We start from the raw sequence: 24,465 nt of genomic DNA, 5'->3' as shown, positions 1-24,465 counted from the left end.
TACAACGCGCAGATTTGAATTTGCATTCTTCAAGTAAAGGCTTTCAGCAAATCTACCATTCGAATATGAGTTCTTAAGGCTGGAAACTCTGAAAATTGTTATGATAGTATTAATTCGCAATTCAGAGAGTGTTTCCATCTTAATTTGTAAGAAAAAAAAAAGCTAAAAATAACACTCGCATGGGATGTTTAAAAATTTTACCGCCGTATTGTCTTACAGGCATCACGACTTATTAAAGCTCAATACTAAGAATGACACTAAAATATAACACATTTTATTTTCTTGATAGCACTTTATACTATCTCTCTCTCAAGCAAAGCTATGATTTTGTCTGCGAAAATCATTCATACGGTCTGGATTGACTCCTGACAGACAAATATCAGGATATAATGCTGTTATTCAAAGCGGATGTGTTGACGTCTCGCCCAAGCGTATCCGGTTTTGATTCTGGCTGTAACGGCGGTGCGGCAGCGAAGCTTATTTTGCTATTTCTTTTTCTTAATTAACATATTGGTGAAGTGTACCATCCGTCCACTGTCATCGTTTAACGATGGACAGTATTTTTAGTGTCTCTGCTTGTGTTGTTGACGTTGTTACTTCCAGAGTCTCGGTGAGTTAGCATTTCTGCTAATGGGCTATTTAAAACCACTGGTGGTTTGTTAACGTTGACTTGGCTCGGGACTGACAGGATGGAAATTATTAACTTGCCTCCAAACTTGATCATTTAGAAACGCGCGCGATGCTAGTCACCAACGTTACGCCAGTTAAATTAGTAGGTTGCTTGTAGATAAAGTCGGAGTTATATCATTGTAGACATATAAAAGCCTGTTTAGTTCTGGATTAGCAGTTGGAAGATAAGGAGAATATGAGATAATGATACCGGATGTCATTGAATCCACTGTGGCCGTAATGTCAGCCCTGTGCTTGTCAACGTGTCACATAAGAGGTGTGCATTGTCAAAACCTGCAGTAACCTGAGATGGTTTCGTCGCATGAAGCGTTTACTGAAATCTGACGGAACAAAAACATTCCATTTTGTTTGTTTGAAGTTTCGCTCGAAGATGTAGATGGAGCTCGTATCGACTAAACCCCTTCTACTGATGCTTCCTCGGACAGCTGGTTTGGTTTTGGGATCCCCATGTCATTAAGCTCGTAGTTTTATGAATTAGTCACTTCAGGTACCCGGTTATGTGACCGCGACCCCTTCACATTGAGACACGAGTGTTGTGTGTTGCGACAATTTTGCCTGTCGACCACCATGTCGCCTGTACTGTTCACCCTGATTCTGCTTGGAGGATTCTATAGCCTCGGGCAAGCGATGTCTCAGGATGAAAAGCTGAAGTTGAGGTGAGTTGAGATAAATGTTAAATAAATGTTTTCATATGTGATTGAGCTGTCTGTGGATGTCTTTTATAATGGTCCGCGTCTGTCTCTAGGAACCAAGTAGTTGAGATGTTTGACCATGCATATCAGAATTACATGGTAAGTTATTCAACATGTGATACTTCGCTATCAGTTACATCAAATGTGAGGTGAGAGCTGTGTTTCATTTCTGTTTGGTGTATCATGCAGGACCATGCATACCCAGCAGATGAGCTGATGCCTCTAACCTGTAGAGGAAGAGTACGAGGTTTGGAACCGAGCCGAGGGGATGTGGATGATGCTTTGGGAAAGTGAGTATAAAATGCGTTTTCTGCAATTATGTGAAAGTATCGCTTGTCAGTTACTGTGTATTTCAAGTGAGGAAACTGAGCCTTAAGTTTTACCCTCAATATGTTTATTATAATGTCCCAATTGTGGGGAAAAATAAAGGCAGTCTTATCTTATCTTATCTCATCTCATCTCATCTCATGGCTGGCAAAAATTCATTAAGGCAAACGCATATTGCTACTGATCTTTAATCTGGTCATAATCAACAACCGTCTTTGTCTTTCCCATCAGGAGTTTCCACAGCAAAACGGTCTCCTCCAAGTTAACATAGTTAGTACATTCACCCTGCTCACAACTATCCTCTTCACATACTGCTTTATTACATGTGCCCCAGTCTCTCCTCTCAATGTGTCCAAGCCATCAGAGTCTGGCCTCTGTATCTTTAACAATTTTGAACAGAACAACTGCATATAACCTTCACTCGATTAGCTCGTACTCCATGCCCATTGTAGAACACAATTCTTGGATATTTATCTTTGACCAAACCAAACCAAAGCAAATTTTTTAGGAACAACATAGTGTGAATGCATATGTTTTGTGTAAATGCCTGACAGTTTTGAGTTAGGGGTCAGTAATTTAGTGACAGTTGTAGTTTTAAAATGCAGGTTCTTTTAGTTCAATGTGGAAAGAAGAACCCTTCCGTGTACAATAAATATTTACTCATCCAGCATAAGCCAACACCTTTGGTTTACAATTGATTTTTCTCTTTTAGGTTTTCACTGACTTTAATTGACACCCTGGATACTTTGGCGGTGAGAAATGTTCTTGTACATTTTGTAAATCAAAAAAAGGTGCCACTGTTGGTGTATTTTAAGAGATTGAGTGTGATTTTTTTTATTTTTTTTAAATTTTATACAGCTTTTGAACAAGACAACAGAGTTTGAAGCTGCAGTGCGACGAGTCCTCTCAGATGTCAGGTTGGACAATGACATTGTTGTGTCAGTCTTTGAAACCAACATCCGGGTCCTTGGGTGAGGATGGATGGCTGTTGAACTGATTTTAATTTTGTGTAAATATTGAACATCTTTTGCCTTTGCATGAATTTAGAGGTCTGTTAGGAGGACACTCTATGGCTTTGATGTTAAAGGAGGGTGGTCAACACATGCAGTGGTACCAGGATGAACTTCTTCACATGGCTAAGGATCTTGGACTTCGTCTTCTGCCTGCTTTTAACACCAGCAGTGGCCTTCCTTACCCCAGGGTAGGTATTGCTCAGTGCATGGAAAATTTCTCCAGCCAGTTTGACTGGATGAGAGCCATTTACTTTGACACTCGTTGTAGTTGCTTATGTGATATTTTCTTGAAATCTAAATTGAGTCTTGTGTTATAGCATCTCGTTGTTGTTATCGACCCAAGTGCCTCAGCTCATATTTTAGGTTGTTGAACTAGCCGTGTAAGGAACAGAATGAAGACACGAAAACATCCACTGATTAAACAAAACGTGTTTGTTGTATGGCAACCAACTCCTATACAAACATGATCGCACCCTTGTGTTCAAAATGTTTTCGTCTGGTCTTCAACAGGTGAATCTCAAGTATGGTGTCAGAGGTCCGGAGACCAGAACTGGAACCGAGACGGATACTTGTACAGCTTGTGCCGGAACTATCATCCTGGAGTTTGCTGCCTTAAGTCGCTTTACTGGTGACCCTGTGTTTGAGGTGACATCAACTCAACCTTTCCTACATGTACTAGGTCACACACTAAAAATATGTTGTCGCTTAGAGCCTCAAGACTATACTTTCCAGTCCCATGTTAATAAGCCTGGAGACTGTAGCTGTGATGAAGTTTTCTACTTTGTTGTTTTCAGTGTTGGAGTACAGACCGCTGGTCTGGGAAGTTGTGTTCATATTGAACAGCAAAAGTTGCTACATAAATCTGCAAAAGTGTTAAGCTATTTCTGCTTGTGCAGGCAGTCAGTAAAACTAACTGATGAAAAACACATTCTTCATCCACAGGCTCATGCCAGAAGAGCGCTAGACTTCTTATGGGAGAAGAGACAGAGGAACAGCAACCTGGTGGGAACAACCATCAACATCCATTCTGGGGAATGGGTGCGCAGGGGTGAGAAGTGTTTATGAGACACACTATAGTATAAGTAGAAGATGGAGGCGTGGTGCCACAATGTGGGAGTATAGTTACTCAGCATTTGTTGGAGTTTTTCAACTTCAAAATGAAATGTCAACTTTGTTTCTGCAGATAGTGGTGTTGGTGCAGGCATTGACTCATATTATGAATACCTGCTGAAGGCCTATGTCCTCTTGGGGGATGACCAGTTTCTGCAGCGGTTCAACATTGTGAGCATATGCACGTCTTGACACACATACACAGACTTATGAACAAATTGCTTTTGGTATTTTTTACAATATTACTCATATACTATTTTGAAATCTTAAATCTTTTGTTGCCATAGCAGATGACTTAATTAGGGAAAACCATTTTGACAGATGATAAAGCAAGTTGTCTGAAAAGAATGTCTTAACATCTATACTTTATTTGAGTTTGACAAACAACTTTCAATCTACCGATTCTTTTTGAGTATTGACAGAGCTGTTGATATGATGTCCTTGCTTTCCTAGTGAAAACATTTCTAGTGTTAAGTGTTGTTAGGAACAGAAGCGTCAACACTGGTTTATTGTGTTAAAGTGAGGAACATTGAGGAGCGAAGAAACATTCAGGGAAGAAAATACTCTCCATGTCTCAACATAAAAACCTTGACTTTTAAAATTTCTATAATTCAGCACTACGCATCCATCATGAAGTACATCAGTCAACCGCCTCTTCTGTTGGATGTCCACATTCACAAGCCTTTGCTTCCGGCACGGACCTGGATGGACTCTCTCCTTGCCTTCTTTCCAGGATTACAGGTTTGATTGACCTTATACACAAGCAAAGAATGGTTTTCACTTACCACTGTACTGGCATGTGAAAACACATTGCAGGTGTTAAAGGGTGATATCCGCCCAGCCATTGAGACTCATGAAATGCTGTACCAAGTCACCAAGAAGCATAACTTCCTTCCAGAGGTATGGAGTGATTTTTTGTTGAATTTTAGCTTCATTCATTTCTGTTAATTACATGGCTGGATCGACTCGCTGACCTTTTTTGTCTTCAACATTTGCCCTCAGGCCTTTACCACTGATTTCAGGGTACACTGGGCTCAGCATCCCCTCAGACCAGAGTTTGCAGAGAGCACCTATTTCCTCTATAAGGTAATTTATCAGGAAGCTGGCGGTTTAATTATATGCCACACTCCAGCGGTTGGTGTCATATTGTATAGAAGCGAAAGTTAAATTGCTCACGCTAAACTCCATCTTCACTGTAGCTAGGTTTTTGCTATAATGCTTTTTACTATAATCTTGATTTTTCAGGCCACTGGAGACCCGTACTACCTGGAGGCCGGCCGCACTATCTTGGACAACCTCAATCGCTTTGCTAGGGTTCCCTGTGGCTTTGCTGCGATGAAGGACGTACGCACTGGAAGTCACGAGGACCGGTAAGACATTTGATTGTGATGCAATCTAAAGATTTTTGTAACCATCTTAGGAATGAAATACACAATGGTAGACACCTGAAATAAGCGTATTATTATTTTTAGTTAGAAAAAGCAGTAAAACAGATCAGTCGATCTATGTCTGGTGAAAATCATTTTTGTTGATGAAAAGTGTCTATTCTTGTCTGTTCTGTTCAGTTTGTGCTCTCAGTCTAAAGTAGTAAAGTAGTAGTAGTAGTACTTTTTTCTCAGTTTGAACCCTTCTCTTTCCTCAGGATGGACTCCTTCTTCCTCGCTGAGATGTTTAAATACCTTTTTCTGCTGTTTGCTGATGTGGAGGATCTGCCCTTCGATGTGGAGGACTACATCTTTACAACCGAGGCGCACCTTCTGCCTCTTTCCCTCTCCACGGCTCCACACGCCTCTGTACCCTCGAACATGACGGTAATAGTAATAGTCGTTATTCCTGGCGCGTGTGTATCTCCTAACATGTCTGTAAGGAATCCATTTATAATATGATATATACAGACCAAGGAAGAGCTGGATGACTCAAACTTCGACTGGACCTGTCCCAATACACGCCTGCTGTTCCCTGATCCAGCTTTCCCACGTAATTTAAGGGAACCAATTCGTAGTGCAGTGGATAAGAGCTGCCCTCGTCTCGCGCCCTACAGGTAATCGCACGACAAGTAAAACTTAATACATTTTGAGTTGAATTCTTCAGCTTTCTGTCTTAACCTATCCCAGAGAGCCTGGTATGGGTGCTCCCCCGCTGAGGGCTCAGGACTTCATGGCTAACAACCCTGAACACCTCGAGCTGCTGAGGAGGATGGGTGTCAGTTTGATCCACCTCAAAGATGGCAGGGTTCAGCTGGTGCAGCATGCCACACAGGTAAATGAGGAGGTTGGATGCTTCTCAAAAGGGGGGGGGGGTTTGAATGGAAGCAGATTAACATTGTTTTGTGCGCACCGGTTTAACTGTGCCTTCAAACATTCTTCCTTATTCCATATATTACACACAGCTGTGACACATCATTGCTGGATGCATTGTTGCCATCATAAGATTCTCTATAAACAGTTTCCACACAGCTGAGGAGGTCATCTTAAGAGGTCCCAAGTTGCAATCAATATCCACTAGGTCATTGCTTTCTGGCAAGTCAGAGACCCAGTGTTAGATTTCAGCACAGCTATTGAATCACTCTGATGTCAGCAGTGTTAGATTTGCTGACCTTGTCTTCCCTCATTGATTCTTGAAAATGTAATCACTGGATTCTTCTCTCTGGGTTTCCTACGAGCACTTTTTAAAATTTAAACACACTGATGAGGCTGAGTGACATGGCTCAATATACAGATGAGTGTGTATTAAATCAAATTCTTTTTTTCTTTCTTCTCTTTCTCTTCTCCCACACCCAGGCAGTGAGCGCTGTAGCGGCCGAAGATGGCGTTCGTTTCATGCAGGAGATGATGGAGCTCTCCAGCCAGCAGCAGAAAGAGCAGCTGCCTCCCAGAGCCATCCAGATCGTCTCACATCCGTTCTTTGGCAGGGTAGTTCTGACAGCAGGCCCGGCTCAGTTTGGCACTGACTTGTCAAAAAGTTCAACAGGGGTGAGCAGAACTGTCAGGCAGCATACACACTTGATTTCAACTGTGGATGGAGATGAACATCCAATGTTATAATAAGCTATGCTATACTGATATTTTCAGTTTCTACTCGGGAACAAGTCTGTTTATTGTGTTCTTGTCTAGGTACGAGGCTTTGTGACGATAGCTGAGCCGTACTCCGGCTGCAGCGAGATCACCAACGCTGAATATGTCCAGGGCACCATTGCCCTTCTCCAGAGGGGGCAGTGTATGTTTGCGGAGAAAGCTCGTCAAATCCAGAAGGCGGGCGCCATCGGGGGGATCGTGATCGGTTAGTGGAAACCGTCTCTCAGCATAATACACAAAAACCGACCCAATCATGCAGTCTGCGCCTGATAAACGATTCATTCTGATGGCATGGGCAATCTCTCTTGTTTCTGCTTCCCTTCTCTGCCATCATTTTTAGAATGAACATTAGTATGCTGTGAAATCTAGCTATTTTAAAAATCTACTCAAGAAAGAATGAGCATTTGTACGTCTGATGGAGTAAATGATTGTCTACTTTGGTCATCAATAATTGGAGCAACTGGTTCTACTTTCAATGGTCCACAAACTTGACCAAACTGACTTAATGGTCAGTTAGTAACACAAGTCTCTTTTGGCATTATATTGCATCCATTTTCCTATTGCTTTTTATGAAATTACTCTGGTAAAAGTTCACGTTTAGCAACACTGTAGAAGTTTATTGATGTTAATTCTACTTCAGTTATTTTGCTTGATTTATTGAGCCATATTTGCTGAGCAATTTTGTGGTGCAAATATTAGGGAATTTTAAAGTTTATGATCCGTTTCAGAATTTAGTAGTAGTAGTAAATATTGTTTTTGCCAAACAGTGATAAAGAAAATCACTGACTGCAGTGGGAATTAAATTGAAATTATGCATTAAATGACAAATATAATCAGTAATTGTTTGCAAATACTACAATCATTTGTGTTTCATGTCCTTAAGTTGACGCTTCAGAGATGAGTCAGTGTTTTCTTTCCTTCCTCATCCTTTCAGATGACAACGAAGGCAGCAGCAGCGACACGGCCCCTCTGTTTCAGATGGCGGGGGACGGCCGCAGCACCGGTGATGTCACCATACCCCTCCTCTTCCTCTTTCACAAGGAGGGCAACATCCTGCTGGAGGCGCTGAAGGAGTACAGGGAGGTGGAGGTTCTGCTGAGTGACAAGGCACGAGATCGAGGTGTGGCTTCTCTCTTTAATAATATTATTGTTTGCTTCTCTTTTTGCCTGACACCGAGCTGTGAAGAATACATTTTTAAAACGCACAAAAAATATATTTAAAATGACAAAATAATTCAAATAAACAAAATATGTTTTGTTTTCAACATAATGTTGCCAAATTGTCCTTTTTACTTGTTATACTTCGATGAACAGCCACTCACAGATGATCATCATACAATAACATACAGCTTATATGATTCTGTATCACTTGTGACTGTGACTCAGATTTGTGTTTCAAGACTGTCAGTTCTCATTTTTCCTTTTATATAGTCCTTAATACACATTGCACTGCAGCTACTAACCAGAACGCTCATTTGCATTTACATCTCCCATCTTACGGAGCAACTTCACTCGCTTGGTTGGCACAGGTTGAGGTGCACTGTAGGGAATCTGGGATGATTTGAAGTCTTCATTATGGTGACTCATTGTGAAACCACCCACCAGCTGTGCTTAATGGCCATGGTTTTATGCTTTCATCAATATTACACCCTCTTTCCCCCATTTATCCCTCTTGGCAGACTTATAACAGAAGCTTTTCTGCACTCTTTCTTGTTTTATTCTCCTTTTTAATCTCCCTCTTGGATGAGCAGCCACCATATTCAAAGGTAAACATCTTCCTGGCAGCCTGATAGAAGGCAGTAAGTATCTTCTGTAACTTCTACCCACTCTCCTCATCCCCTCCTTTATCAGTTTGTCATCCCTCAAGCAGTGGTTCTGTCTTCAACACCCACAGGTTTACTTTTGTGTTACACTGTGAGAGTACTGTTGCCTCCAGGTGCAATTCCCTCTTGAGGCTCTTTTGTTTCTACCTTGCTTAAGGGGAGATAGACTCCTCATGGAAATGTGAAAGTCGTTTTTTTTGTTTTTGGACGCTGATATTAAGTAGTCAGATTGATGATTGCATGTGAAGCAGCATTTAGGAGAGTCGTCTTTTTCTACCAATTAAAACAAGTTATATGTTGTCATAATTTATGGAATTTGAAACCATTTATCTTCTTGGAAAATCATCTTTGCAAAATGGTCTAGGAAATTGATGACACATATCTGCATTAGGGTGAGTTAATAAAAAAATGCAGCGGAACGTAAATAAATAAAACCTTAGTTCTAAATCGATTGTTTTACTCTCAGCTGTAAAATGTTCTTCACAACTTTTTTTTTAACCATGTCTATTTTCCTCCAGTTTGGTTGTGCAACTGTGTGAGTGTGTATCCTCCAGGAAAGATGACTCACCATCTGTGTCATGCTGTTCTAGTTAACTACTTCTTGAGATAAACTTGTCTATTCCTGACTTAGCTTGGTGCTTTGCTAACTAACTGGACAGCAGTAAAAGTCACATGACCTGTCCGTTCTTTTTTCCCCCTTCTTCAGGTGTTGAAGTCCAAGCAGAAACAGAGAGCTGCAGCACTGAAGCAACAACTAGCAACTCTTTTGAACCTGTCATCCAAACCAAAATAGTTACAGGTGATCCAGAGAAATCTGTGGATGAGGAGGTTAGTCCAGTGGAGGAGGACACCAGTCCAGTAGAGGAGCCCCCTCCTCCTCCTCAAGAGGTTGACAGTCCCATAGAGCCTGATGTGGATTCAAAACAGTTGCCAGGGGAGCAGGACTCTGAGAAGCCGGAGGAAGCAAAAGGAGATTCAGACTCTGGCAGTCAGTCAGTGGATCAAATGCTTGCAGATTGGCAAGACGACTTGGAAGCGTTTCAGCAGATGGAGAAAGACGAACTCTGACACTAGCGGGACACTTCAGGGTCTGTGACTTCAGTGACACTATCAAACACTGTTTAATATTTCCCTGTCAAAAAAAACCTTCCACTTCCTTTCCTGCCATCTGTGAATGACATGAAGTGCCAAAGCAGTTAACCCTACTGTATGTCTGGACCTTATCGTGTCCATGTCCGGGAAAGATGAACAAAAGCCCAGGCTTTTACCTCACTGAACCCACTGTCTGAACTGAGAATGAAGGACCAGGCTGCTTCTGCTCTTTTAACATACCCGTTTGTCTATGCATTCTGGCTCCTCTGAATCAAAACGTTCCAACAAACTGTTTAATCGGTCGATTTTAAAGAGAACCATGTGATAGAAGTGTTTTGGGGGGGAGGGGATGGGTTGAATGATTTCTAACTAAGAGTGATTAAAGGGCTTGCTTCTTGGGTTTGTTGCAGAATGGTCATCATGTTTACCAATTTGGGGGACACGCCCGCTCACCACGCGCTGTGTATATATATATGTAATTGTTCATCTATATGGACTGAACCAAAATGCTGCACTGTTTACTCAGGTGCTGGTTCCTCCCAAAAACCGAAAATCACCTCTGGAGCAGAGTGGGCGGGGCAGAGTCACCCGAGCTCCTCGTCTGTGGCGATTTGACTTTTGATGTTTGCCACAGGAGGGCGCTACTTGACATGACTTGATGAACTGGCACAAATAAGCCAATAAATTAACATGGTGGAAGATTAATAAAATGATGTGGGCTTGTGTCGGTCATTGAGACTTTGTATGTGTCGTGTCCAGCCGCTGTTTCATGAATGCGGCTGTGTATTGACGTGGAGTTATACGAAGAGCGGCAGAATGTGCAGTGTAATAGAAAATCCTTAATTTTCATTTAGCACCCGATCGAGTCAGGCCATCCATCTGTCATGCGTCCTCCCTCAGCTTATCCCGATCAGGGTCACACTGGCGGGGGCCAGAGGTTAACGGTCTGCAGCACCACACTGTACCCAGCAGTTGTCTAAATGATTCCGTTGTGTTCTGGTTTTTTGACGGAACCAGATTAAATTAAAATAGAACGCCCGCATTTACATTTATATCACGACTGACGTCATTGTTGAATGATGCCTCGTTAATACTGCGCAGCCACACTCTAAAATACATTTTCATATTTTAATAAACTGTGTAATTAACTGGATACAGTATGAAAAGGAGGAGCCCTGTGTTCGATCCCTCAAATCGGATTTCATTGATTGAAATTTGTTGAATTAAATTGAGCATTTTTCTGTCCTTGCCACTAGATTTCATTTTATTCGTTAAATGTGTTATAAACAGCAGCACCATCTGGATCACTGTGACAAATGTGGTGTACTTTAGATTAAAATCTAATGTTAAGCATTTAAAACTGTATTTAAATTCTCGATGGTGAACCTGTTGGCCAATTGTCATTTTGATTGTAATTTTAATAGTTGATCACATGACGATCAATTCACAAATTCTACTCTATTGTTCAACTTTACACTGAGGAGAGTTAGAGAATATAGTTAAAGAAAGGAATATCATGAAACAGTGGTCAACCAATTGTGGCCAGTGCTATTGGCGGTACAAGCTCGGGAGTGATATTAAAGATATTAAATGCGTTTTTCATTGTAAAACATCTAGCCATCGTCAACATCGTTAATCGAAACAAACTTTTAATTTCTCTTGAATAAGTTATAAGGTATTAATCAGTAAAAAAAAAAAAAAGTGGCGGATAAACTATAAATGCAGTGCAATAAGACAGATCAGATCAAATGTAAAATGAAGACGAGGCCGGTCTCATGAAGCCCCGTGTTTCGGTGTATGAAATTCGGGTCCAGACAGCGCAGTAGCGGCTAGCGATTGGCCACTGGCTCCTCAGCAAGATGGCTGCATTGCTGCACGCTGGTGTTCCATCCTGCTGAGCTGACGCACACTCCACGCTCACTCCACGCTCGCGCCTCTCCGGCTCCCCACTCTCAGTAGCGCAGATCCCGCCCGACGCTGCCGGAAGACAGTCCGGCTGACCGACCGCCAGTGGACCGAGTCGAACCGGTTCATCTGAGTAAGTAGCTACTCTCATGTCCTCCTCCGTTGGCTCCTTTGTTATTGTTCCGTAAATGCACCGTGGTCACCGAGAGTCCGCGACACGGGGATTGGTGTGTTCGTGCTGGGGCCAGCGATTGAAATGCTAAAGGTGTGTTCGTGGTGAGCGGCGTGTTCTCGTGTGTCGCTTCTCAGCCTGAACTCATGACGCCGGGGCCAGTTCTAATGTTTCCCCTGCCCTGGTTCTCCCCGCCTGTCTCCCGCTTGAGAGGCCGCGAGAGAGCACTCGGCAGCGGGCAGTCACTCTTCGCCTTTGCTCGTCACAAATGTGGAAGTGAAAACACTGAAGGACCGGACCGTGTTCTCCGTCTCCCGCGGGGAACAAAGCTGCTAGTGTCTCCTCCGTGGCGCAGCTGGACACAGCTGGACGCGGGTCAGAACCGAGCCAGGAGCTTCTGCTGCTCCTGAAGCAGCTCCTGGAGCTGGACCAGCTTCTGTCCAGTCAAAGTTGACACCACCGCGGTTGCTCCTCGGAGAGGATCACTTGATATGCTCCAAACAGAGTCACTTTTGGGCTGTTTTTGAAGTTACATGTCGGATTTCTTTCATCCAAGTTGGACCTGCTTGCTACTGTGAAGTGTTGGTTTGTGTTTTCAAGTTCGTGCCGAGGTCACGTGAAACTTTTTGGTTTATCCAGTGCACCAGCTGCACTGTGAGCGACCAGCTGTGGGCGGAACTCCAGGGTGGCGTGCGTGTGATAGCGTTGCCAACAGCCTCACCTCATTGATCTTGGTGTCAATTTGTGGATTTTATGTAATCCAGCCTTATGTCACAGTTCATGATGTGGCAACCCGAGTTTCAGTCCGACTCTGCGTACTTCAAAAATCTACTTTTACCACTGAGTATAGTGGAGATTGAATCCTAACCTCAGCGCCTGCACATGACTGGAAGGGCTGGTGACTTGATATGACTTGTCACACTTGTTTCCTCTCTGCACTGAGATTCAGTGGCAGCTTTGGGTCACGCACGAGTGGAACATAGGTGGTTTGTCCCAATTCTGCACCATTTTGTGCAGCAAGTGTCACAGAGCTGCGTATAACTAACATGTCACCTTCTTGTGGCTATTGGTGCGTGAAACACACGCATGTTTGTAGTTGCATGTGAGCTTCTACTCCGTCCATATGGTCTACCATGAGACCCACTCAGACGTTGCTCGAGTTGTGGAAATGGGAGCTGAAATAAAAGGCTCTCTGTTTAAATGTAATTTGCGACGGCAGTCGACCTGTCTGTCCTCATGCCTGGCTGTCGGGGTCAACTGGGTTCAAATCCAGTCTCCTACTGATCACTAGTAATTGAAGATGTTTGTGTGTGACTGTTTGTGAAATTATAATCTGATTGTAGCCACTTAAGTGAGGACACAAACCCCCAGTTGAAAATTGGATGCTTGAGTAAAATGCTCATGCGTCTCATTTTTGAGTCACAAGTTATTTACACACTTGAGCTTCGTCATCTGACAGTGACTTGGAGTGTATCTACTGCTTATCTTGATGACATCAACAATAGCAGTTGCTGATCAGTGAGTCTGAGCTCTTGTTTTCCTTCCTTTTTTTTGGGGGGGGGGGGTGTCTGGTGTCCGGTGAGAAGGGACTTTGTCCTGGACCTCTCCAGCAAGCACTCAACGGGTGGGGGTGACATCCATTATAAGCTGTTCGGCTGAAGATACAAGAAATGACATGATCAGTGGAAACAGTCCGTGGTGCAGAAAACAACTCTACCAAAGACACTCAGGTTTCCAATGCATCAACAGAATTTAGATGGAGAATGGTTTTCCTCAAACCATGGCTGTAGTTGTCACCAATGTTGCTAATGGATCGGACTCCGCACATCAAATCGACTTAAGGGTAGCCAGCGATGATATATCAATACATATAAATTTTCATTTAGACCCAAAATATAGCAGAAAACTGTGTCTGAACAGTAGTGTTTGTGCTACACTGCACATGCTTGAAAAACACAAAACAAACACTCAATAGTGACGACATTCGGCCGGTCAGTGACATCAGTCATGCATACAGAGATGTCAACATCTTTTAAGACAAACAAGACAACTTCAGATTTTAGGATGATTTGCCATTGCAGTTTTGCAGGACTGGAGCCGAATGTGTCGCAGAGGCTGGTGATCACAAGTAAAACGCCATTAATATCGTACTCAACATTGTTATTAATATGTGTGCCTTGTTATATGTAGGACATTAAAGGCTGTATCATAGTATATGTACATGTTTGAGCTGAAAAAGAACCACAGATGCATACAGATATCTAGTACCTACACCGCTACCTGCTGAGACAGACACCTGCTTCTTTGTTTTAGAACTGGTTGCTTTCAAACAAGTTTTTTGGATACCGCCCCCAGCTGGCCAGTGTGAGTACTGTAGAAATGTATCAGCGGGTGTGAAGTGGCATCGAGGACTTGCAAAGTATTTGGGCCCGACAGTCATTTACGCATCATAAAGAACTTCTTTATCAGCTTCACCATTGCTGGCGCCAGTGGAAGTCACCCTCCGCCTCCACTTTAACCTGTCTGGATTCTCCTCTCAGGTCACAGTGATCCTCTCCTTGTCCTGCTTTAGTACAGCCATCAACCACATCTGGTTGTCCTCCTCATCTTCAACATTCTTCGTCTGACATGGCTGCTGTTCATGCTCTCCACGAGTCAGGCCTCCCTAACTTTGTCCCCCTGATTTACTCATTTCTGATCGGATTGTCTCCGGACGCATTTAGAAACTCTCACAACAGTATGTACCAATGTTTGACGCTGGTGCCCACATCGCTGTATTTATATATCGAGGAGTTGACTGTAGTGAGGAAACGGATCGTGTTGAAACAAACTTTCCCCCAGCTGCTTGGTGTACGTTCATTGTTCCTCTCTCATTTGAAGCTTTGTGGTGTGACACACCAGTGGTGTGTAACTGGTCCAAACGAAACACTTGAGCGAGTGGTTGTTGTAAGGCCGCCTCCTCCTCACTTTACTCCTGATTTATCTGTCTGTCTTCTCCCATCTGTCTCCATCTGGCTGGCTCTTCCTCAGCAGCCCATCGCCCATGATGGGTCCTCAGACGCATATGGCTGTGTGTTCCGGGCTGCTAGCATGACAGACTGCCCGGTCTCACTCCTCCAGAGTGATCTATTCTTGCTCTCATCAGTCATGGTCACTCTCGCCGCCTGTCCACCTGTGGCCTCCTCACCTTAAAGCTAATCAGCGCAGCTGCATGGCTGATTGCCAGGGTCAGGATGTGACGGTGGAGGAGGAGGAGGGGGGTTTCCATGGTGACGGGGATGTCGTGTGTCACGGCGTGGGCTTCGGGGGGCATTTCCACGTCTCTTTCTTCCAGCGAGCGTGTGGCTCGCTGCTGTCAGGTGTGATGAGGTGCTCTGGGTTGCAGAGCAGAAAGTGATGGGTCAGCACAAGTGGGTTCCGGAGGGTAGGGGGTGTCAGAGAGTGTGATTGATGGCCCGGCTGGCAGATCACCGGGGAGAACGACCCAAGCTTCAGCAACAAATATCGAACGCTCCTCTAAATGATGTTTTAATCAGGACTCCTCAGTCATTCTCTGCATCAGGGGCAGGACCCTCGGAGTTGCACTTGAAAACGTGTTCCAACTGCACTCACTCTGAGCAGTGGAGCAGTTACAGCAATTCGAGATTCAATTTCGACTATGTTCACGTGCGGTTCGTCAAAAGTTATGAAGCGACTCACACCACCCTGTCGTCACAGTCTGGTGTCGTCTTTACAAACTGACTCATGAATCAACACATGAACAGGTGTTTGATGTGTTTGTTTGAACTCAAAACAAGTGATGCACATATTGGCCTGCCTTGATTATAAGTCAGTTCCTCGAGGGTTAACAAAAATAAACTGGATCATTTTATCATTAATTTATGTTTGCTTTGCTGCCAGTGTGTGTGAGCTCGCTTGCACCACCCAGAGGAGTATCAACAAGGTTTACAAAACGCAAAGTGCTTCATAAAAAAATAGCATTTACTCCATTGTCAATGATCAATGAACAGAACAAACCTACAATGTAAACGTCACTCGTCATTTGTAAAATACCCGGATGTGGTCTTATAGCCTGACAGACCTTCTCCTCTGTTCATCGACTACATGTCCAGGAAATGAGTAGGTCCAGGTGCGTTATTGGCTGCTGAAAGCTCCGACTTTGACAAACGACGGCGACTGCTTGGCCAAAAACGATAAACTCAATTAGCATTGGTTTGGCCTGCAGTTAGCGTTCGCTACTTTGTCGTGCTTGAGTTCAACGCAGCGATTTGAAGCCAAATGTCTCCTCAAATTTGTGGCGTTGAAGGTTTTTGGTTGAGTCTGTTTAAACACATGTTGCAAATTGCAGTTCGGTTGTCATTTTCCGTGACGGAGAAGTTTTGCCAAATGATGCCGTCGTGGCAGGTAGGTGTCTCTGCAGCATCACAACAAGTTGTCTCATTTTCTGGAGAAATGCCTTTAACTATTTTATTTTGCCATTTCTGCATTGCATTGTTAAATTCAGGAGAGTAATAACATAGCTCATCATCTATGAATATAAGTAGCATTTTATTTAATATTTATATTTGTCATTACGGCCGATCACGTCATAAATGCCCATCTGCCTGAGCTATTGGTGCAGCCCTATTTAAAAGCATGTTTGAGTCGTGTTTTGTCCTCATCTATAGATGTTACACTGAATCCCACACATGCACAGTGGCAGCCATAGTCTTTCAAACAACTAAATTAAAATGGCTCTGAGAGTCGGTGAGATGAAAGGCTTTGCTGAAAGTGGAACAACTCTGGTTTGCATCTAAAAGACTGACGTTGCGTGCATCACGTCAGCCAGGTTGAGACATGAAAACAGCCTCATTTGCTGCTCATTGTTGAAGGTCTGGGTCATGCAGACATTTCAGTGTGTTTTCACAAAACGTCTCCATCAATTATCCTGAAGCTCGGTTGCCAATAACACCTAGGCTGGAACTCAATCGTAGTTAATGAATATTAATGTCTTCTTATTTCCTCTTGCTGGCTTTGTGCTGGCTTGTTAGCAATTCAAGTGGATCTGCAGGAGAAAACGTAAACATGCTTGACCTAACGTTGCTGCTGTGAAGTCTGTTTCAGTCTGTCCGCCACGTGGACATGGAGCAGCCGGCTGTGATGGTTCTGGCTTCCTCAGGCACTTTATAGGTCCAATATTGGCCCAAACACACTTTTAGTATTTGTTCTGGTGTTTGGGTTGTTATTTTGTGGGCCTCACCAAGAATGTGAAATATGAAATGAAAACGGATTTCTGAAAACACAGCCTATCACAGAACAGTAACATCTTTATCAGTGTCCATAGAGTGATGATCTGATCACCTCCTTTTCAAGTAGTAGTGTAGATATATATTTATTATTATTATTTTGTTTTTTTGTGTTAATATCGAATACTGACATTTCCTCCAGGAAGAGTATAATTAATTTATCTTTCATGTGATCGAAATCGGTAGTTCAACTGACCTCTGACGGTTTCCGGTTTCTGGATCAACATAAATTCTAGCACGACAGCATGAGGGTGGAACTGGGATGAAGAACTGTGGGGAAATTAACTGGATGTTGGCCATTTAGCTCCAGCTCTCCAGCTGCGTTTTCTTCTGTTGCCTGTGAGCAGCGGTCTCTAATGACGGAGGCTCTCAATCACTGTAACAGTCTTTTCTGATGGAAGGTGTACTTGCATGTTATTCACATAAGTTGCAGTGTGAATTTATAGAGTTAATAGAAGTGACTTACCAGTTTTCAGGGCGACACCATGATGTGCATTTTTTTGGTCTGTTACAATTTAAGTATTTCTAAAAGTGTAGCTTAGGAAAATAAGGAAATTAAAATGACAATAATCAATTATATGCTGGGTTCACTCCTGCCCTTTATCTGCGTGATTTTGACCACCTACGCTGAAATTTTGCCCATTTTTGTTAACGTGTAGTGAAGTGCAATGTCGGCACTCCCTCACCTGTCAGTCGATGAAGAGTCCGCCTTTTAAGGTCGCCCACTAAAGATCCCCTATAGGATTGCATTAAAGCATAATGGCTTTGTGTGTGGCATTCATCCTGATTGATATACAGTGGTACCTCGGTTTTCGAACATCCCGGACTTCGAACAAATCGGAGTTTGAACAAAAATTTTGAGGTTGCACTCCAGGGTTTGATGTCCTGTTGTGGGCTGGAGCTGGGACAGGGATGAGGCGAGTCTGGGACAGAGCGTTACTTGGTTTATGACTTTGTCACAGCCCAACTGCACAGAAGCGCACATTCAGAGCTGGACACGCACCGGGCACCTCTTCACTTCTGGAGAGACGTCACTCACTCGGCAACCCCTCCCACATGCAGCGGCCACACACATAGAGGAACAGCGCACCTGCAGCAGACACTCTACATTCACTCCTACAAAAGACTATTTTGAGGCTCGGAACGCATTATTTCTTTTTCCATTCATTGTAATGGGAAAAATCGATTCAGATTTCGAACTAATCGCTTCTCGAACGGCCTTCTGGAACGGATTGTGGTCGAGAACCGAGGTATCACTGTACCTTGGTCAAGAGTTTGAAAATGATGAGTATTGAAATGACGGAACACTGGAAATCAGTAGTCACAAGGCTTAATTTCCCTTTTCAGTATATGCTTCCCAGTTCATAAAACTCTCCAGTTACATCCAGCCTCGGTAATTCATCAGGTGAGCACCCTGATTTCAACTGTTGCAGAAAGAAACAAAGAATTTAGAGATTGCTACATCATCAGACTTTTCCTGACTTTTTTTTACTTTTAGTTTCCACAAAATATTGACTTATTGAGAAATGGTTAGCAAGCTGGCTTTGAGCTGGCAAGCTCAAATAACATTATAACATGGATGGAAAAGACTGATTTGATTTCAGACTAAAATATTGTGAGAAATAAGTGGTAATTTTTGCTAAAGCGGGTGTAAAATCTGCATTCTAAACTTGAATTATTATTTTTGTGCTACGTTTTCATAGAACCGCTGCAAGCTGATCATAGAATTAGATAATCCCATCTGACTCGCTGTGCCTCGATCTGCGGTCGCTGCCGTGCTCAGGCTGCCTTGTTTACACCTAATGACATGCATCGACCTCAGCGTAGCCCCGGGGGCCATATTCCACAATTTGGATGACCGTTGGCTGCCACGGAAGGTCATTGCACATATGAGAAATATTTTCAGTTCAATACTGAGTCATGCAGTTTCAACACTCCTCAGTTCTGACAGACCACTGTTTGGCACGTCAGTCATGTATTGAGTAGGAAGAGTTTCAGACCAACACAAAAGTCTTGTTCAACCAGAACAACTGTAAACAAATGTTCTAATATGACTTCATGTCATTACTTCCACCTGACAACCTTATGAATGCTATAGATACTAATTTAGCTGAAGGATTAGCCTATACAGTGAAATTAAAACACATATTGACATGACAACTTCGACTTTTTTTTTTTTGCACTCTTGGTAAGTAACATCGGAAACTGGGGCCTCATTTATCAACCGTGGAAAAAATTCCATTACTTTTAAAAGAAAAAAAATGATAACATAAAATTGATATGATGCAATAAGAAAATATATATCACCACTAAAATCAGAAGAATTTTGAAAAGAGCTGAATCATTGTATCTTTATTGTTGCTGTACAGTCTGTTGTTTACAGGCTGGACACTTGTGTTCTGTTGCAAGCAAAGTTAATTGTTTTGCTAATCAGAAACCGTCAAATCTCAGGAATGTTATTTAGCTTCCTCTTTGCCACTGCTTGACAGTGTGTTACGCCAATCATCTTGCTCTATCTCTGTCCAATGTGTATCCAATTGTCGACCTCTGAGCTGAGGATATACTTGCCACCAAACAAAAGAGCTTCTGTTTCCACGTCTTGTGCTCAAATAAAATAGACCTTTCAAGAAACATGCTGGACTCTGCGTCCCCAAGGTTGACATGTTGATGCAGTCGGAAATTTAGTAGCACGCATTGGCTGCCTGAGTGAGATATTATAACACACTGGTTCAGGACCTCTGCTGGTGTTCTGTCAGAGCTAGGATCTCAGCTTTACTCTCACACACCTGAGATGGAAGTATAAGAAAGATTCCCACCACCTTTTGATTCACTGACATGTTTTTCTCGTTCACACTTGTCAGTTATCATAACTTTTTTTCAGACAAGGAACTGCTTGTGGCGCCTTTTGTTCCCTCCAAGGCCTGAGGCTGAAGTGCCAGAAATGTTGCTTTTCACTCGGGTTTGTCATTCCCATCGCCCCGTGATGGGTAATGTGGCTCCAAATCCGTCAGATTGTGCAATACTCACAGATCCTGACATCAGAATCATAAAGTCTGTTAACCGTTGAAGATGTTGAGACGGAGCATAGCAAGGATTCTGACCTTGACACCTTGGTCATCCATCAACACCGATGTACTGAACATCACCAGTAAATTATGAACACTTATTGATCCATAAACTGTTCAAACATCCAGTAGATGTCAGGTCCTGATGAGATGCTCTGAAGTATTAGGTGCTTGAAACCTGTCCTGTTAGGAGATCCAGTCTGTGCACACCCATGTTTGAGTTTTTTTTATTGGTCTGACTTGCATCTTATGACATGTCTTTATGAGCCACTGCTATGTGCGCCATTTGTTGACTTGGGTTTCGGCCAACCTTTCTGTGAATTGCATGATTTCGGGGCATTCTTGAAATGGTAAGGTCATCTGCCACCCGATGGCTGGTTACACAGGGGTCAAATTCAATCCAGAAAGTGACCGATGGAATCATAAGACCAATAGAACGATTAATAGAATCATAATAAGTGGTGCCAGACTGAAGTGGGCCATTGAAAGATGTCAAGGATTGTGAACTTGCTCCAGGGATCCAGTTTACTCTTGCTGTCCAAAACATCAAGAGGGAACCTGTCCTTCCTCTACAGTCTCAGGAACCATAAGGACTGAAGACCTTGTGCTTCCACCGCTGGTCACGGAGGTGCATTACTCTGTAATGTGACTACCGCTGCATGTAATCCAGGAGAACTTGATGCAGTTGGACTCAGCGGGCTTAATCGAGCCTCAGTCAGGCTACGCTCTGCATGTAACCGCCGTCACAGACTGGTTCTTGTGATCACTTCCATGCATTATTCTTCTTTTGTTTAGTTATACTGCATTCCAGTGAAGCGTAGCTGCATGTGGGGATGAACTGTGGAAATGAAGGAAGTGGAGAATTGATTCAAAAGGGCAAAAGAACTTCAAAGAGTTTTTTTTTTATTGAGCATTCGTCACCAGTAGACCTATTTAGTATAAAACATGGGAAATTCTCCAGCAGCTCTCCTGTTTCAGTGGACACCCAGTAGTCCAGCTCTAGTCTTTGCACCACGATATATATATATATCGCTATCTTGCAATGCTCCTGAACTGTAACTTGATCTGAGCTGAGAGACTGAATAATCAATTGGTGCCTGGACAGAGGTATTCATATAGAGTCAGGTCTGTGCAGCCAAGGAGCTCTGGCACACAAAGTCTCTCTTAATTTGTTTTTGTTTGAACCTTTTTAAAAGCATGACTTCATCCCTTCAGGCTGGCGTGCCGTCATGGCGCCTCTTCATCCCTTATTTTGATGCTTCTGATGGACGCCTAGTTTCACCTATTACCTGAAGCTGCGTCGTCAAATCTTTCAGTGCTTGATGGGAGACTGAATAGGCACGAACGAATTTGGAGTAGTCATAATACAGTGAATGAGCAATACACACTGAAACATGTTTTGTAAACCAAAAAATGCCGTCTGATTTGGACTTCCCTGGCGTCTCTGTCTCGATTGCTCAGCAGGTTTTTCTGGCTCTTGGGTTCCTCTGCTGCCTCTGGCATAACCCCTGTGTTTGAGCAACCTTGGCACTGCACACTGCTCCGCCTGTGTGCACGGCTCGTGTTTATGCAAGCATATACACTCACACCTCCCATCGCACTCCTTTTTTTCAGCCCTGCCTTTCACAAACTGACTTATAAAGGAGGCCTGTTCACACGACTGGGAGAAGCTCTCCGGTCCAAGTCAACAGGCAGGAACAAGCCTGTGTGTTTGCCAAAGTCTTTCTTAATAACAGCTTCTCATTTCTTCGTCTGCTCTATATGTCAACTGTAGTTGACATTTCGTGCAAGTGCTGCCATTTTGGACAAAATCTTATGGGAAAATTCAAGCCAATGGCCGTGTTTGAGTCATGAGACTCTTGGACTGACTATGAATTTTCCATGTGAGAAATAATGATTTGAAAAACGGAGCTGCAACACGAAATAAATTCAGACTAAATTTATAAAGAAATAAATAATAGTCCTGAATAAACATGACTTTTGTTGGACATGACATGGAAGTACTTTAAAAGTCATTGGAATCAGTAGTGTGAGGAGGAAAATATTATCTGTAAAAGTTGTTTCCAGAGAATCAAGGCTAGGTTATTAATAATAAAGACAAAACTGTTGACACAATGATACATTGATTTGAACGACGTGTAAATGACTGAAATTCAGAAGGCTCCTTCCCACCCTCTCATGCAGGCTGATCCAAGGCGGAGCCTCAACCCTCCACCCAGACTGGAGGGCGTGGAAAAGTACATGTTGGGCTAGTGTTTGATTTATCTTGTTTCACTCACTACGCCAGCAGGACTAGCATTCCTGTCACATTTCAATTAGAAATAACCACTTAAGAATGTTATTTACATTAGCCGTTTTGTTATTGTAGAAGGCTGAGATTATAATCCAAACTTGTCTAATAAAAACCAGAAGACTAAAAATGCGAGAGACTGAAGACAAGAATGTGATTCAGATTCCAGTAATGATTCATTTTATTTAACAGAGACGGGCAGGAAATAAAAGTTGCACAATGAGTCATTCATGTGCAAGACAGGCAGCTGAAATGGCCATGGGGACTGTGTTAGGGCCTCAGTCAAAGGGTCGTGTAGCTGAGTGGGCCCTAGACCTTCTCTGCATTGCTAAAACCCAGTTGCTCATAACAGAAAGAACTGTGTGACTGTGGTGTTTGCAGCATACAATTACTGTTGAGAACTTCTTCACTCACTTTTGACACTCATTCTCCACTCGTCTTGCTCAAGGGTCCTGCACTCCAGTAGCTAAACGCAGCACTGAGCGACACCCACTGTAGTCATGCCTGCGGACTGACTCAGGATTTATGGCTCCGAAACTCAGCTCATTTCCTAAAACACAGTAAAACGGTCTTAGTGCAGAAGTGCAGAAGTCTGTAAACGCTTATATCACCCCAACAGTGTTGAAATTAGGTCTCTTAATCAGTATGACTGTGTTGCTGGTTTGATTTCTCAGTCACGTAGAATGTGAATTTTGTCCCTGAAAAAAAGTTATGGAACAGCAAGGCTTCATCAAATTACAGCAAATACAAAAGGTGCAATCCGTCAGTCACGCACAATTGCTGCTCCATAGATGTGTGATGAGGAAACGTTATTGCCTGGATCACAATGGGCTTCTCAGCTATTCATGCCATGTCTGTCTGGTTTCAGGTCTGGTGCTGAAACATGCGTAAGAGCATCAGTGAAAACTTAGATTTTAAACATAATCTTTAAAAAATACTGACGTAAAAAATGCAACTTAAATATGAATGAATACATTTTATTTTTACTTAAATGTTTCAATAAATCCTGATTTCCACAAATATGTTTTCTTAATATATTGCATAGACTATTAATAAAAATATCCAACATTGAAGTTTATTTATAAAATGATTCTTAAGATACAATTTTACTAAAGATCCAGAAGTAGAACATCTGACCTGGAGTGAGTGTGTGGCACGTGTAGCAAGGAAATGCCTTGTTTATGCATCGTTCCTTTGTCTCCTGTTCTTTTGAAGCCATCAGCTGCTATGTTCCTTCACTCCTTTATTTCCCAGTTTTACTGACATTCAGATATTGATTTAGAATAAACACTGCTAGACACGCACTCAGTGAGGACATGTCATGTGATTGGTTCAGTAATGAGACTCAGTGTTTGTCTAAGTGGGAACAGAAGTTAAATGATTGAGGACCTTCGATTGAACCTTGAGGAACACCATGGTTGTAGGTCAGAGATTATGAGCAAATAGTGTGTGGTGTAGAAGACACCAAACAGAGTAGAGGTGGCAGAATTGCAGACCAGATTGGAAAAAAGCAAATCACATGGACACCTCATGTGCACACAGTTTTGGAGGCCAGACTTGGATGGTTTGCACATGTGGACTGGATAGACAGGGAACAAAATGGACGTGGAATTACCAAAGGAAATTGTTTTTTTCATTTAGTATGTGAAAAAGGATGACAGGAAGAAGAGAGGTGTGATCATCTGAGAGGATGAACAAGTTAGGCTGACCTAATGTGGCAACCCCTGCTGGGAAATGTGGAAGAAGCAGTGACTTGAAAGCATGATTCCCAGCATTAACTCAGTATGATGCGAAAAACAAGTCCAGTCGTACCCGGACTGCAGCCTGTTCCGAGACATAAAGAGGTTCTGGGTGCTTGATTTTGAAAGATGTTGCTTGTCTGCACCAGGGAATGTCCTGTTTGGTGTGCTCTGTCTATTTTCAAAGG

General features: G+C 42.9%; 2 protein-coding genes across 4 annotated transcripts in view; both read left to right on the top strand.

Annotated features, from left to right (window-relative positions):
* The first annotated feature begins 419 nt into the window (after positions 1–419).
* edem3 (ER degradation enhancer, mannosidase alpha-like 3) lies at positions 420–11,044 on the top strand. 3 transcript variants are annotated; one of them, XM_053868932.1, is made up of 21 exons: positions 420–1,346; positions 1,436–1,481; positions 1,572–1,672; positions 2,422–2,461; positions 2,568–2,680; positions 2,757–2,910; positions 3,233–3,367; positions 3,665–3,770; positions 3,906–4,003; positions 4,448–4,573; positions 4,649–4,732; positions 4,835–4,918; positions 5,078–5,202; positions 5,475–5,643; positions 5,728–5,873; positions 5,947–6,091; positions 6,613–6,804; positions 6,946–7,111; positions 7,841–8,026; positions 8,658–8,672; positions 9,436–11,044. In XM_053868932.1, exons 1-21 carry the CDS (start codon positions 1,258–1,260, stop codon positions 9,795–9,797), a joined length of 2,682 nt encoding a protein of 893 aa, XP_053724907.1. In that variant the 5' UTR covers positions 420–1,257; the 3' UTR covers positions 9,798–11,044. The 3 variants fall into 3 exon arrangements, with proteins under 3 accessions (XP_053724907.1, XP_053724897.1, XP_053724914.1); XM_053868922.1 differs by having other exon boundaries at positions 8,658–8,705; XM_053868939.1 differs by lacking the exon at positions 8,658–8,672 and having other exon boundaries at positions 9,436–11,041.
* Positions 11,045–11,686: 642 nt separating this feature from the next.
* Positions 11,687–24,465, top strand: part of zgc:92140 (uncharacterized protein LOC447854 homolog) — a 29,463-nt gene continuing 16,684 nt past the window's right edge. Inside the window, exon 1 of the mRNA XM_053887677.1 lies at positions 11,687–11,859. The gene's annotated coding sequence lies outside the window, so the exon portion shown is untranslated. The remainder of the gene's footprint in view (positions 11,860–24,465) is intronic.

The sequence above is a fragment of the Synchiropus splendidus genome, chromosome 1, assembly GCF_027744825.2.
Source record: "Synchiropus splendidus isolate RoL2022-P1 chromosome 1, RoL_Sspl_1.0, whole genome shotgun sequence".
NCBI lineage: Eukaryota > Metazoa > Chordata > Actinopteri > Syngnathiformes > Callionymidae > Synchiropus > Synchiropus splendidus.
Note: the sequence above shows the minus strand (reverse complement) of the source record. Positions and strands in the feature narration are given on the sequence as shown.

Bases quoted from the DNA above. Each gene is read 5' to 3' on its own strand.
- edem3 (XM_053868922.1), top strand. From the start codon at position 1,258: ATGTCGCCTGTACTGTTCACCCTGATTCTGCTTGGAGGATTCTATAGC. The intron at 4,733-4,834 runs GTATGGAGTGAT...ATTTGCCCTCAG, and splicing joins AGCATAACTTCCTTCCAGAG to GCCTTTACCACTGATTTCAG. The intron at 5,874-5,946 runs GTAATCGCACGA...AACCTATCCCAG, and splicing joins CCTCGTCTCGCGCCCTACAG to AGAGCCTGGTATGGGTGCTC.